The following is a 14,993-nucleotide window of genomic DNA, read 5'->3' as shown; positions in this document are numbered from 1 at the left end:
GCCAACTTTGACCACGTAAATATATGGTGGTGATAAGCTGACAATTTTTATGCATCAATTTCAAAATATACAATCTCTGACTGTGATGGAAAAACCAATTCTATAGCTCATTGATTAGAAATTCCAAAATAGGGGGTTTGGAGTTTCATTAGACATTTAATGGAGCTACATGTAAAATGAGAAAACAAGGAATTTGATTGTCCAGGTTAAGATATCATTAAGGTTTCTACAAAATTTGACTCTAAGTTAAATTATCTTGCTGATTCATATAAAAATAAACCTGGAAACCCCGGACTGTAAAGGATTTGCTTTAGCATTCAAAAAAATGAACTAAGCCAAGATAACCCCCCTTTCTCATCATTCTACCTGATGAACAATTGTTGACGACTTTAATCTTTGAAAAATGATCAGGAGATTAAGACTGTTTGAGGTTGTGGAGACATGGCCTCAAAGAATAGCAGTGCTAATGTAAATATGCTGGCATTCTTCTGTTTTTATTTTACTCCTTAAGAAACTAAGTCCGAGAGTGGTCTCTGCAGCTTGTATTAACATTCCAAACTTCTGAGAGGACCCTGCCATGCATTTCCATCCTGACTGAAGTACAATAGTCTGTCCATTGGTGAGAAATTCCAAAAAGAAATTGGTGGTCGTGGTGAGCTCCTTTTAGTTATTAGTTAAAAGGCTAGAAGTGTTACATACCCTTCCTATTAAATTTATTGGTTGGTCGTGTCATCAAATTTTTCACTTTGAGTATAGTTTGGAGGATTTCTTTTTTTAATATTGCATTTTTTTTTTTTGGAACCACAAGTAAATCTGTGGTTCTCTTTTTAAGGATACAACTGACATACACATCATATCACTTTAGGTCATTCGCTCCCACCCCCACCCCAGATCACCAATAAAACATAATCTGATATACTCTTTTAAAAAATAACACAGCAGATTCATTCTAATGTATCATTGGTTGAAGGAACTGTCTTTTTCAGAAGCAAGTAGTCACCCATGAAGCAGCTGTAAAGAACTGAGAGGCCCTAATTATTGGCATATAGTAAAGCAGACAAATGAAGTACTTTGTGATGATTCCATTTAACAAGTAAAGCCATGTCTTAATTAGAGAGTACATTTAAGGACCGTGTAGCCCATTAGGCTACTAACACTTTGGTGGTTGTCATCTGGTTTTATCTTTTGAGATTGGTGTTTCATAAAAATATGAGCTTTAATGGAAAAGTGTTCATCCTAGTAGGGGGGATAGAACTAATGTTCTTGCCAATTGTGGGAACTTGGTCAAGATTCCAAGTCTTAAGTTCTGTTCCAGAATGTCTATTTTCTATGAATATATTAGTATGTCCTGAAGTTTTACAAAATGGTTCAAGATCAGTGAAAGAGATTGAAGTATGGCAATTAATAAAAATGGGTTTTATAGGTATCCCCTTGCTGTAATAATAGGACACATGTAAGGGACAGAGGGAACCAATTTCGGTGGAAGATTCCTTTTAGTAACAGCCAAGAGTGTGTTTCCAAAAAGTGGGGGTGGGGGGTGGAGTTATTAATGATAGCACATGGAATGGGGAGCCTCTGAAGGGCTCAAATTTCCCATTTGTATTTTGGTGTACTTGGATTTTTCAAGCCCTTTTGTGTCAAATCATATTTCTAAACTTATATTTGTTGGTGCCCTCTGTGCACTTCTCCAAGTTGATCTCAGCTGTGCTGCCTTAACTCTTCTCCCCAGGGAAGGGAGAGACAGCAGATGGGGTTAGGGCAGAGGGCTGATGCATCTGACAGCAAACGGCCGGGTTGTTGAGTGGAAGCTGCAAGCGTTAGGAAGCTACTTTTCCCCTGAGAACCAACTAACCACTGAAGAAAGTTGAAAATGAGCCCTTTGAGAAACGCTATTAAAAGTAGTAAAAAATTGCAATTGTGCAGATGATGTGCTGCTGTGTGCTTATTCGGATGCTAATGAGTTTGACATTAGGGAACTCAGAGGGTTTACAGCTACTCCCTTATGTGATTCAGTTCTTTATTGGCAATCTTTGAGAAAATAAATGGAAAATGTATTGCTAATAAATACATAACACGATAGGGTATTAGACAAAAAGCCATTACTTTCAGGATTTAGAAAGAGCTTTGCTCACCAGTGTGACTGTTTTCCAGGATCTTTTGTTTTAGGTTAGAGTGTGGCAAACAAAAGGGAATAGGCAGGTGGAAAGCTTCGGGACTCTTTCTGAACTGAGAGTGAAGTAGAATCAGCCAAACGCCATTTGTACAGAAAGCCTTTTTTTTTTTTTCCAGTTGCAGTCAAACACAAACTAAGAATTCCCAAGCTCCTGTGCCACTTTTCAATTCTGACATCATGTTCAATAATCTGCTCTATCACTTGAGAGAGTTTTATACCTATTTTTCCCCAGGAACTACAGTTGCTGACTTGAGTTGAAGAAGCATCTGCTTAATGTCTGGTCAAAGCTTACAAGCAATACAGAAACCTATGGTTAAAAAGCCAAGCACTTCAATCTACTGAAAGGGTAAAATACAGGAAGATAGAAATCTTCTACAGGGAAGGTTAGTGGCTTGTGTTTTAAAATACCAGAACTTCCAGATATACACACTTTAGATGTGCATTGATATATGTGATATTTGTATAAATAGCCCCTCTCTAGGATGCTGAGTGTACTATGCTGAATTTCAAAGTTTTCTCTCAAGGGCCAAATGGCCTCAAGACAGATTCTCTTTCCATCCCTGGGACAAAATAGAGGTGAAGCAGCTCTGTGTGTTATGTCTGAATGCAAAGTAAAACAAGGGTAAATCATTTCTATGGAAAGCAGGTTAAAATATTGGCAAAAATCATTAGTAGCATTTTCTGACAGTCTCATTAAAGAGAGCTCTAAACAACAGAAGGATGAAATTTGAATCTGTCTTTTGTGATTTCTTGAGTAGAGCACTTTCCAAATCTTGTCTGAACTTCTTTTGGTGGTTAAAAGTAAAAATACTAGTGATAATCGTAAAAATACTAGTGATAGATAATACTATCCAATTTATCTACCAAATTGAGATGTAATATATATAGGTCAGTAATTAAGACAAGAATTAATTTGGTGACCTTTAAAAATGTAAAAGTCTTTTTCCAATTGATATTGTAGTATAAAATTTTTCGTTCTGTCTATGGTAGAGCCCAACCAGATTACAGGTAAAAGTGTCAATGCATTGCTGTTCACATCAGTGTTTACTACTGATCTTCTGTTTAATTTGACACGCCTTCCTTCTTTTATTTTTGATCCTAATAGAATGAATTTAAGGACTTCTCACTGAAGTGGACATTTAGTCACTTTGACAGAGCAGGGCAAACCAAGTTGGCAGACAAGTTACCTGGAGAAAAAGAGAGGTAAGGCAACATTTTGTATTAAAGAGTAGAATCTATTGGAATAAAATGTATCAAATCAAAGCATTTATATAAAAGCTCTCCTTTATAACAGCATTTTATGGATTTGCTCTGAAAGAGATTTATTGTTAGTGCCGAATTTGGAATTGGGATTTTTGTCAGAAGCATGATCACTTTAATATTTAAAAATATTAAGCAAGTGGAGTCCTTTTGCATATTGATTGGTTTATGTTATTTGCTCATACATGTTTACCCTTAAAGAAAAGTTCAGCATTAAAATCATCTTAAAAATCTATTTAAATTCATTTGTGTTAGAAATTAGTTTCCTGAAGGATTAAGAATAAACAAGTGAGATAGTTTAAAAGTATGTTTTTAAAAGCACTATAGATGACTTCTGAAGTTAATTCCTACAAACACTGGAAGATAAAGAATTGAATTGTCCTTGGGAAAAACCTATTAAAATAATTTATCCCTCTATGAAGGAGCTTGTCTTCTAACAATTACATATTTGTACACATGCATCTCAATATATCAGCAAGAAAAAAATTAAGGCCCTTTTAAGGTATTACTTACTCTGAGTTATCTTTAAACAGGGTATATTTAAAAAATACACAAAAATTCTCTTAAAACGTAAAGCTGGCGATTGCCCCCTTATGTCTCAAAGCTGTGACTCAGAGGCCGTAGTACAGCGACTAATAGAAATCCTTGGCACACGTTGGCTACCTAAGGGAATAATAGAACTATTTGCTGGAGTCGTTTGGCAAAAGGACACAAACATATGGCTTTGGTTTATATTCAGCTTTGCCAGTTGTGCGAAGTTACAGGATGAAGTCGACAATAGCCAGTGACAACTCAGGAATGAGAAATGAGACTCAAAATAGAACAACTTCCTTATAAAGCTACCCAAGCTTTTCTCAGGTCTAAGATTTCTTTTACTGGAGTGCATTTCCAAGTGACTCTGGAAATCCCTCTGAAAATCATCTCCTTATCTAAGGGGAATGGGCATGTAGTTGGCTCTCAGAAAGAAGAGTTTCCCAGAGAACTGCACTTTTTTTTTTTTTATCTGATGGCGGACTGAGTCTGCTTCTTCCTTAGGTGTGGTGTTTGTCGGGGTGAGAAAGATTAGGGCAGACGAGAGAGGTATCCTAAATCTAAAGGGGACACATCATTCAATTCTCTAGCTTTCTGTACAGAATCAAAGATAGTATAATTAGAGACATATAGGTAAGAACAAGGATTGGAATCAGAGGTAAGGATAAAGGATTCAGAAAATTTTCATTTTATCTAGAATAAAGGATTTAGAGAAAGTTGAGAAAATTAATACAACATGTTGAATGACGTAAACAACAGTTTTTATTAGTTTACATTTTTTTAAAAATCCATTTTTTGATGTACTCTTTCTGAGTAATTAAGAAACATATGAAAAGAAAACCAGAAAATTAAAAAGAGGGTCAGAACAGAGAAAAGAAATACTTGAACATTCCATCTCAATATTCTCTCAACAAGTAAACTATTTTTTTAGTATCACAACTCATGTTCCCCATCCTTTCCCTGTATAACAGGGAGACAGCTTTTGGTGCCATTTTGGGCAGGTCCAAACCTGTATTTAAAAGAAAATTATGCCAGAAATCAGCAAAAGAAAGGGCACTCAGTGTAAGATTCTTTGTTCTTCAGTCTGGCCAAATTTCATTCTAAGATACTGGCATCCTCCAGTTGTTTCATTTTCTGGGTTTAGCCTTTCCAACTTCCTGAGTTTCTCTTTGTTATTTTTTTTTTAAAAATTGATTTTTGTAAAGGAAGCATCCACTGAGGATAAAAGGCTCCTCATGGAGAGGACCCCAGGACCTCTTCTCGGCAGCCATAGAGCTTCCTCTCTCCATTGCCACATGTTCCCTGGACTTGAAATGACATCTAACAAGAGTCATGTGGCACAACCTACAAAAATGCATTGCCAGTCCAAAGCTCTGAGGAGGGAAACACAATGAAATCTTGTTATAAGTGGAAATTATTGCAAGTTGAGTGTATGTGAAGGACTTCTCAAATTAAAGGTAGTTACCATCACGAGATTGTATGTAAGTAGACAGTATTAAGAATAATTGCATCAGGATTTTGAGAAGGTGTGCTCGAAATGCTATGATCACTATGGCTTTTTATATTAATAGTAAGAAATTCAAGACTACTTATATATATTTATATCTATCTATCTATCTATCTATCTATCTATCTATCTATCTATCTATCTATCTATCTAGGACATCAGTGTCTACGGTTCTGTTGAGAGGAAAAATAAAACTTCAACATCACCAAGAGATATTTTTTATCCAGTTTTTAAGAAATGATTAAATATTTACTTGGAGATTTTTTGTTTTTTAACCATTAGGTTAAAATAGGATTTTGAGTGAAAAATAAAATCAAAGGGAACTTTGTGTGACTGAAAGCAAAACTGAGTTTATAAATTCTGTGTCCTGCTCCTTGAGGCTCTCCTTCCCACAAACCAGCGATTTCAGGACTCTCTCTTCAGCCCAGAAGAAGGCTCCAGATCTGTGCACTGGGGTGATGTGGACAGGAGATCTGCTGATTGCCCCTGATGTGAGTGCCAGTAAGAAAAGATGGTCAAGTAAAAGTAACTAGGAATTTATGATGTGCACCTGTATACAGGTTTGTGAGTATATAAGGATGTTAAGTAAGGGGTTTCCAAATTCAACTAGTAGTTAAATTTTATTTTATGGTCATTTTTCTTCTTCATTGCCTAACTACTTATTACTTGCTGGTTCTTGCATGTTCTTCCTGCAAGCATATGCTTGTTGGATCTTGCATGTCCTTCCTGCAAGTTTCACTCCTTTGCCTTCTTTATCTCATAAGTTTCTTTCCCTTTTGCCATTTCTCCTTGTATTAACTCCTCTTCCCAGAGAACTGGGGAATGAAGTCTTGTAAAAATTTTTTCATGGCTTTATTATGAATACCAGGTAAGAACCACTTTTTTCTCCTTTTCACATATTTATACATAAAATTTTTATACTTGTAGGTTAGATGAATTTTTTTAAGATTTTATTTATTTATTTGAGAGAGAGAGAATAAGAGATAGAGAGCACGAGAGGGAAGAGGGTCAGAGGGAGAAGCAGACTCCCTGCTGAGCAGAGAGCCCGATGCGGGACTCGATCCTGGGACTCCAGGATCATGACCTAAGCCGAAGGCAGTCGCTTAACCAACTGAGCCACCCAGGCACCTGGTTAGATGAATTTTCTTAAAGTAGTTTCAGATCAGGAAAAACAAATGGCAAAGCCTACCTTCAATATTTTATCTCTTTCGAGAAGTAGATTATCAGAGCCAGGAGGAACCCATTATAGGGATCTCAGAAAATATCTTGACGTGTTCCCATTCATAAACAATGAAATGAGGTAGACAAAAGTTCTAAGAAACCTCAAAAAGGACAGCTTTTTTAGAAAATCAGATCTCTGTATTGAGAAAGGAAATGATTCATCAAGTTTTGCCAAATTCATTGGAGACTTGTCAATAGCATTTGGGACTTCAGCAGTAAAAATGACCAAGTCTCCTCTTCCAACAGAAAAAAAAAAAAAATGTTCCCAGCTAGAAGTGTAGCTTCCCAGATTGTAGCACGTGTTAATTAGGTCAGTCTCCTGAATCATGCCATAGCTGTGGGCCTTCTCTATAGGTCTGGAAGAAGTTGGAAGGATGGGAATTCCACCCCCACCCCCACCCTGGCACACTTCCCCCAGGTATCAACACATGCACTGAGATAGAAATCTCTTTCCACCTTTAATGCACCATTCCCAGAACAAGGTACTCACTGAATATGAAGTTTGATTTTATAAAAATTAAGTCTGCTTATTGGGAGTTTATTAAAATCCACGAGAATAGTCCATATAAAATGCTTAGAAATTTCTACGCCCATATATAAGGTTTTAGAAAACAAAGACTTATCTTCAGATTGAGATCTGTCAGGAGAGCAAGCCATCTCATGAATGTTAAAAACTTCCACCCCTAAAAAGAAAGCACATTGCTTTAGGTTTCTGATCTTCTTATTCCTCAATGAGCTATCAGACATGAGTAGACACTGAATTTAGTAACTTTTATTGTTCTTTGGTTGTGAAACAGAGAAAGAAGGTGAAATCGATGGATTATATATTATGGCCTCGATCCATTTCACTCATACAACTTGGCACAAAGTTAAATTTGAAAACTTAGCTTTATGAATGAGTTACCAGTCTTTAAAATGTTTAATGGGATATATATGCTATACCATCAAGAGGACAATAGTGCCACAAAACACAATTACGAGGCTAGCATTCCAAGCGTAATCAAGCAGAGGGCCATGAATATGCATTCCTTCCAATGACTTTAATGGGGAGGCGGCTGCATGGGGTGGTTGCAGACCTGTCAGGTCCAAAGGGGTAGCTGAATTGCAAAATTGAATTAGTCTTAAAGCTGTTATAAGGAAGGTTCCAGTTAAGGATGTTTCTGAAACTTTTATATGTGCCTGCTGGCACTCTTTGCAACCTGTGTTTCAGTTTTGGTAAAGAAACTTATGGAGTTCAATCTTCACTTGCCTTTCAGGAGAGATTTTTCAGAGTGGTTGGGGAGACCTCACAGCACCTGTGTGGCAGGAAAATGTTAGAATTGTGTTGAGTTGCTACTTGCCCGTGGGAGTAGCCTCCTCAGAAATAGTTGGTGGTTTTCATCATTTTAACCCTCCCTGCTACTGATCTCTCTTAACTAAGTTACTCCTTGAGCACATGGAGGGGAGTTTGCATGAGTTGAGCCACTTTATATGCAACAGAGATACTCATGGAAGAGGAGGATTTCACAACGCAGTGCTCACCATGCTGAGTAAACCAAGCCATTTTAATCCTAGGCAGTGTCACATCTGTCATAAATTCATGTGGTTTTAAAAGAAGGAAAATCTACAGGAAAAAAAAATCACCTCTGTTTTATTATTATTTTCTCTTATTATGTGGTTTTAAAATATTCATAACGATGGACCATTTTATTTAGACTAAAGCAACTGCGCTTAGCAAAAGCAGTGAACACTTTTTGTTTGCTAATTTAAAAAAACAGTTCAATGATTGGTGTGGTGTTTATTATGAAATGATGACAAAAGAGTACTGGTGGTTTTAATAGTTTTAGCTTACGAGAGCTGTCGTTAATTTTGTCTGTAGTGTTGCAGGTGAAAAAATGCACAATGGATAAATAGTCTATATTGGTTTAACTGAACATAATATATAGTGTGTTCTGGAGTTGTTTGTCTCAATAGACTATAGTAATCAAAAGTAATGAACCTATTATGTGCAGGACCTTGGAGAGCGTCGAATGGCAGTAAAAGTGTGGCACATAAAAGGTTTATTAAAGGAAATTAAAGTCCATCATTGCCACACCTGCTCCCCTATTATAAGTCTATGGCAGGTCAGTGCCTTCAATCACAACTCAGCCTGAGAGAGCAGAGATGCGCCTCCCATTACCATTGCAGTCATACCGCATCCATGCTAGTGTCAGGATTTAAGGATGGGCACCACGGACAGTGCCTTCTGGCTACTTCTCAATTTCAAGCAAAATAACTTCTCTCCATTTAAGAATTCCTTCTGATAATGTGCAAAGGTGAATTAAACTAGAGATTATTGGAAGATTCTAGTGAAACCGAAGGGAGTAGTCATGTCTGACTATCTTCAGAGGGACAAAAACAGCAGGCTCTTAAAGTCTTTCCATCCTTTCGATAGTTTATTTGATTACATTTAAAATATTTAGTAATGATGTTTTAGGGAGTTTGATGCTGACACGTGCAGCACTCAAATTTCACTTTCCTTACAGATTTGCACAATTATAACCAATATTTATTATGGAATTCTGGGAGTGAATATATATCATTTGATGATCAACGTTTCCAGTGGTATTTTGAAATGGGGGCATTTCAGGGATTTGCCTTCATGTGGCTTTTTTGCACAGGGGATTATTTTTCCTGAATTAGAAAGAGGTGCATATCAGACAGGGTCTAGAAATGCAAAGGAATTAGGTTTTAGTAAATTAGTCTGAAACCGTTTGGTTTGGCATTTGAGGTTTTGTCTCCTTTACAACCACCGTTAATCAGACAATCCTCCCCCCCCCATTTTTGTAATGCCAGAAGTGTTTGAATCACTAGCAAACACTTATGGACAAGGACATCTGCCCTCTTGTCACTGGTCCCTCTGGTTTCAGCATCTATAAAAGTATTTCCAAAACTCATGTATTGCAAGGGCAGTCGTAGCTATATACCTGCCAAGGCAGGGTGCTATTCAAGAGCATGGAAGGCTAATCTATTTTTCACTATGACCTTTAGAACTTGCAAGGACATATTTTCATATTTTGGTCAATGTCAAAGGAATGACCTCAGGACTTTGTGTTCATGTTACAGATGGATGCAGAAGCTGAAGATAAAATGCTGCATACCCGCTCTAAAGGAACGAAGGGTGAGTTAGCAAGCAGGTTCCATGACACCGTGTCCACCACACCATGAAATATGGGAGTTCCAATGTTCAGTCCCTAACGTATAGTCAGAATGATTACAACTTCCTCAGGGCTTCTCTTTTTAAATCAAGCTAGGACATTGGATCATGGCATTGAGAGGCAAAATATTACGAACCAGGAGCTAAAGGACTCAGAAAAGTCCCAATGTGTGTGATGCTAATTTTTACAAAATGCAATCATGTGTAGATTTAAAACATCATGCAAAACAACATAAGGGTCAGCAAGGGAAGAATGCTTCATGGAGACCTCCAAATTATTGAAGTGACCTTTAATGGCCAAGGGAAAAAACAGAATTGTTAGTTTACTGCCAAAGCAGATTTTGATTTTTATGTTATCTGGTTTAGTGGCTCCCAATCTAAACTTAGTTCAAGTAAAATGATGATGTTTGTTTTTTGCCTGTCCCTGCTGGGAATTTCTGGCAGCTCCGCAAAGTAACGTTTGAAAGGTTTAACTTGCCGGTTATCCTTCTCTTTTTGTAACCAACAGATGGTAATGTAATATTGAAATATAAACAGGCCCTTGATGATCTAAACATCTGGAAAACAGGATTGACTGGCAATAATACCCCTTAAGGAAAATAACTTTTATTATAATTAGCTATATTTTTGTGACCCTTAATTCTAAATGGACAACTGTAGTTTCACCATAACCTCTGAAAACACTCTGGATAGCCGTTCCCCACCTGACTCTTCTCCCGGTCGGCCTTGTAAGGAAGGGTTTTCGAGATTTATCGTTGAAAGTGGCTAATCAGATGAAATGCTTTCCTTTGCTATGTTTATCTTTGTGGTCAAGGTAAATAATGCCTGTTTGAATAAAGTCCAGAATCCCAAAATTTTTAATAAATTCCAAGATGATTTTTTTTCAGTTAAAATGTAACCATGGTTATTATTAGTTATGATAAACAAAATGCAGAATAATGCTGTACAAGATGCAGGAACTTTCTCTACCCAAACAAAAGATTTACACCATGTTAGTGCCCAGTTTTACTTCAAGTTACATTTAAAGTAATTACATCATATATCCTAATATTTGAAATGCAATAGTTCTAACCATTAAATTTTTATGCAACAAACTTCTCAATAGAACACAAGTTGAAGAAAAAAATGGTTTGTATTGTTCTTTAGGATAAGCTCACATCTGCTATAAATACCAGCCTTCTAGGGACTGTATTTGGATTATATGAATCCCTTGTTTTGACTTCTAAAAGCACACTATTCTAGCATACTTTTAAAATGTGGTCTTTTAATTTGCAATTCTTTTTGTACTTTGAATTCTTTGGCATGTAATATACACCCTTAAATAGAGCCAAAATGTTCTTCTAGAAATGAAACAACTGTTTCTCGTGCGGCATGAGTAATCTTTAAAACCACCTGTTGTCTTTCTCAATATGCTGCTTATCCTTGTGTAGGCAGGTATTTATAAACATGAACTTCTTTAATTCCCATCACTTGTCAGAAAAAAATCAAAACTCTTTTTTCTACAAGATTCTTATTTTTAAAACGATATTGATACTAACATGGCTGAAGCATATCTTTCTCTTTCTATACATATAAAATTTATGGAACGTAATCTTGGGACACATTCACTTAGTAAAACTTTCCCAGTTTTGTATAAATACTTGTTTAATGTCAATAAAAGTGTCAGGATTCTTTTGAAAAATTTTGTATAAACAATAAAATTGATTTAAAAAATAATTCAAGTCCTTCATGTTCTTGTATGTTTTCAATGAATCTTTAAAGATGGGTATTTGGAAAATCCAATCCATGAATGCAAGGTCCCAGGGTCACCTAAGGCACTAAACCCAGAATCATCTGTTCTGGGCCATATTCATCTATCCACTGGTATCCACTTCAAAGAACCAGAACCAGAAATGATCCATTCACCCAGTGGGAAGTTAAGTGGGGTCTGGATTAACCATTTATTGGTCATAATCTCTAGGTGGGTGAAAAGTTTCAAACAGTTTTCAAAATTACAAACTGATTTTTCTCCTTTCTTTTTGTCAACAGTGCCAATAGATTCTCTAATTCAGGAGCTCAGGTAAGATTGGTCCCACGTTACTTTTTCTAGTATTGATTTGACTTTAATTATTAGAATGTTTTTGTACATTTCAAACCTGAGAATCCCTGTGGTAGTAGGAGGTATAGGCCAACAGGCTTATTAGTCTATACCCCAAAGGAAAAGAGAAAGGGAAAATTGATTCAATTGATTCAAAACAATTAGGGCTCCCATTTTGATAACAAAACACAACATTTTGCTGTAATGTAGTTTCCCACTTTCCTCTGTGGAGTGTTTGCCGCTTCTGTGCCCACACCTTGCCTGTGGTTCGTTTGTGCACTGGTTATAAGTGAAGAACTGAACTGTCATCTGTGAACCTGATCAACAAATGACCCAAGTTCCAAGTTCTCCAGTTTTTGTTATAAATGATTAGATAATTCTATTATATAAATTTTTAAATGCAGTCATTGGAAGACAGTAGGTTTGTGGGTGTGTCCATGCATTTCCAACTTAGAGACTATGAATGCACCTAAGGCAATGTTATGGAAATTCCATCATAAGAGGTTTAGCAGAATAAACTCCAATTAGTTGTGGAGTTTGTTTTGTTTTGTTTTTTTGCAGAGTCTCTGTTAAGGTGTAATTTATTTTACTTTTTTTAAATACATTCAAAAAAAGAAACACATGCTGACATACATATTTTGTACCAGTGATATTTTTTAGGGAATTGTGTCAGGAGCAAGATGAGTCCTTTTTCCCTTTTCTCTTGTTTGCTATTGCAGTCCCAGAAAGTCTCAAACCTACCATCTAATCCACCTTTCTGAAAACCACAATGGTCTATATGTGTTCCTCGGGGAAATGTCTGAAAATAGGAGGATATAGAACAGCATTTGATACACCTTGAAATTTACACTGTATCCATGAACAGTTTACATGGTTTTTTTTTCCAGGTAACTGTGTTCTGTGATTTCCTGAAGCAAAGGCTCTCTTAGTTGCTTCCATGTTTCAGAGGATTCATTCTGTCATAATTTTGGTTCACTTATTTAGTGGAACACCTATCTATCAGAATGGAGTACAAGCTTTCATGCTGGTACTCTTCTCTGGAAATTTGTTCGTAGGCAATCCCTGGTCCTCCCTACATTTCCAATTTTGTGATTGAGAAGTTTACATTTTACATTTTAAATCACTTGAGCAGAAAGAAGAATGCACCCACACATCAGGGCAGGATTAAATGCATGAAGTGTCTGACTTGCTTAATTTCTTGGTTTTTAATCTGCTCTCATTTAAAATTCCTATCTGCTTGGAGACTTTATGTTCCCTATAGAATGAGCAAAAGAAGTTTAAAAGGATCAAAGGCTTAAAGTGCATGAGGTGTTTCCCTATTAGGCAATGGTTTCCTAGTGGTCCGAGCAGAAACAAGGCACCCAGGAACTCATGGTCTTCCCCGCTGTAGAAATGACTGTGTCTCCAGTCAGTCTTTTTAGGGAATCAAACCCTTCTTGGGAGGGAAGAGGGCCTTTTGAGTGATATCTTTTAAAAAATAACTTGAAAAGAAAAGAATTTTGAAGGAATGAATGAGTGTTTTGGCTTAAGGAGAAATCTATAATTCATAGAGGAAAAGGGAGGAATTAGCAGAGAGAAGCAACTTTGTAAGAAAAAAATGTTTAATATAAACTTTCTGGAGAAATAGAGATTACTATTTAAGCATACTGTTAGCTTTAGTAATTACAATAAAACTAATATATATTGAGGTCTTGTTGTGTACCACACTCTTGAGCATTCTTTTTCACATTACTGTCTCATTTAATCCTCACAATAAACTTGTAAGTTAAGAACTATGGTTTTTCCAATTTTCAGATGAAGAAAGTAAAAATAACTAGCCCAAGATTACACAGCTAGTAAGTAGTCCAGACTTCTGACTCAGGCCAGGTTCTCGACCACCAGACTATGCTTTCTCTCATACACAATTAATACTAACCATCTAGAATATAAATCAAAAAGAAATGGTTTATTCATATTGTCAGCAGCTGGATTTTTGAAATTCTGTATTTTAACCTTTATGGACTGTTTTTCAACAGCTTAGGTTTCTGAAATTGAAACAAAGAAGATATTTTGATTAAAAGTAAAAATATTTCCTATTTTCCAAATCATTTTTTGTCAGATATTCAATTTTACCTAATTTGTCATTAGCCCAACTCAGAAAGCTGGTGATAATTGCTGGGAAAATTCATAAGCGAAACCAATTCACCTATTTTTCTTTAATAAGAACCAGTTTATAAAAATCACTAACTAATTATTTATTTTATAATTACTTATTTTCAACAGAATGTTCATGCTTAAGCCAAATAGTTTCCAAATTATTTCTTACGTGATTTAAGTTGACTCAGGTATAGACCTGAACTATCATTCTATGTAAATCTTGGAAAACATTCCAATTTATACGGAAGGTTATATTTTTAGTGTCTTTGACATTCTTATATGACTTTATACATTTGCTACAATTGCTCCTCCAATTTATTCTGCAGATTTGTTGTGCTCCAGAATCTAGAATTTTTGTGCACCTGAATTCTGAGTATCTTAGGATATGTGGCACATTTTCCCCAGTGTAAAAGTTATGGCCATTTTCTAGAGAACATTGGCAACTTTATTTAGTTCTTTTTAGAATGCATTGGACATGTTATTGCTTCTAGAGCTACTACTTACAAAAATACTAATACAAATGAAGCTAATTTAAATATACTATATATTGTTCATGACACTAATAAAAATTGATAGTGACATTCTCATCTTCTTATTATACTCTATGTCAGCTACTATCATCACCATTAAAAAAGCAATTTATAACCACAGGCCCACCTTTAATCACATTCCTTATTAGCATTTCCAGTCTTTCCTCCGACACAATTCAGGTTACAGGTGGTGTTGAGAAGGTGCTCTCATGTCCTTCTAAATCATGACCATTGTATTATCTCTGCTTTTCTTTTATTACTATTATCCTTAATCTGATCTGAATGCTATTGCATCTACTAATATTGGTAATTGTCTCACGCATTGGCAAAGTGTTTTACACCAATCCAGGCTTTTCCTCTAATTAGGAAAATACATTCTAGCC

General features: G+C 36.0%; 1 protein-coding gene across 7 annotated transcripts in view; it reads left to right on the top strand.

Moving 5' to 3' along the window:
* Positions 1-2,521: 2,521 nt before the first annotated feature.
* The window catches only part of ST18 (ST18 C2H2C-type zinc finger transcription factor), a 111,558-nt gene continuing 99,086 nt past the window's right edge, over positions 2,522-14,993 (top strand). For 2 of the 7 annotated variants that reach the window (XM_027570355.2, XM_027570347.2), the window contains exons 1-5: positions 2,538-2,556; positions 3,279-3,376; positions 5,170-5,421; positions 9,777-9,831; positions 11,896-11,926. In XM_027570355.2, the coding sequence (XP_027426156.1) occupies positions 9,777-9,831; positions 11,896-11,926 (86 nt within the window). In that variant the 5' untranslated portion in view covers positions 2,538-2,556; positions 3,279-3,376; positions 5,170-5,421. Of the gene's footprint in view, positions 2,557-3,278; positions 3,377-5,169; positions 5,422-5,850; positions 5,963-9,776; positions 9,832-11,895; positions 11,927-12,730; positions 12,832-14,993 lie in introns of those variants that run through there. The other 5 variants (XM_027570353.2, XM_027570346.2, XM_027570351.2 and 2 more) reach the window with 3 other exon arrangements.

The sequence above is a fragment of the Zalophus californianus genome, chromosome 4 (genome assembly GCF_009762305.2).
Source record: "Zalophus californianus isolate mZalCal1 chromosome 4, mZalCal1.pri.v2, whole genome shotgun sequence".
Lineage (NCBI taxonomy): Eukaryota > Metazoa > Chordata > Mammalia > Carnivora > Otariidae > Zalophus > Zalophus californianus.
This window is presented reverse-complemented; position numbering and strand designations above follow the sequence as displayed.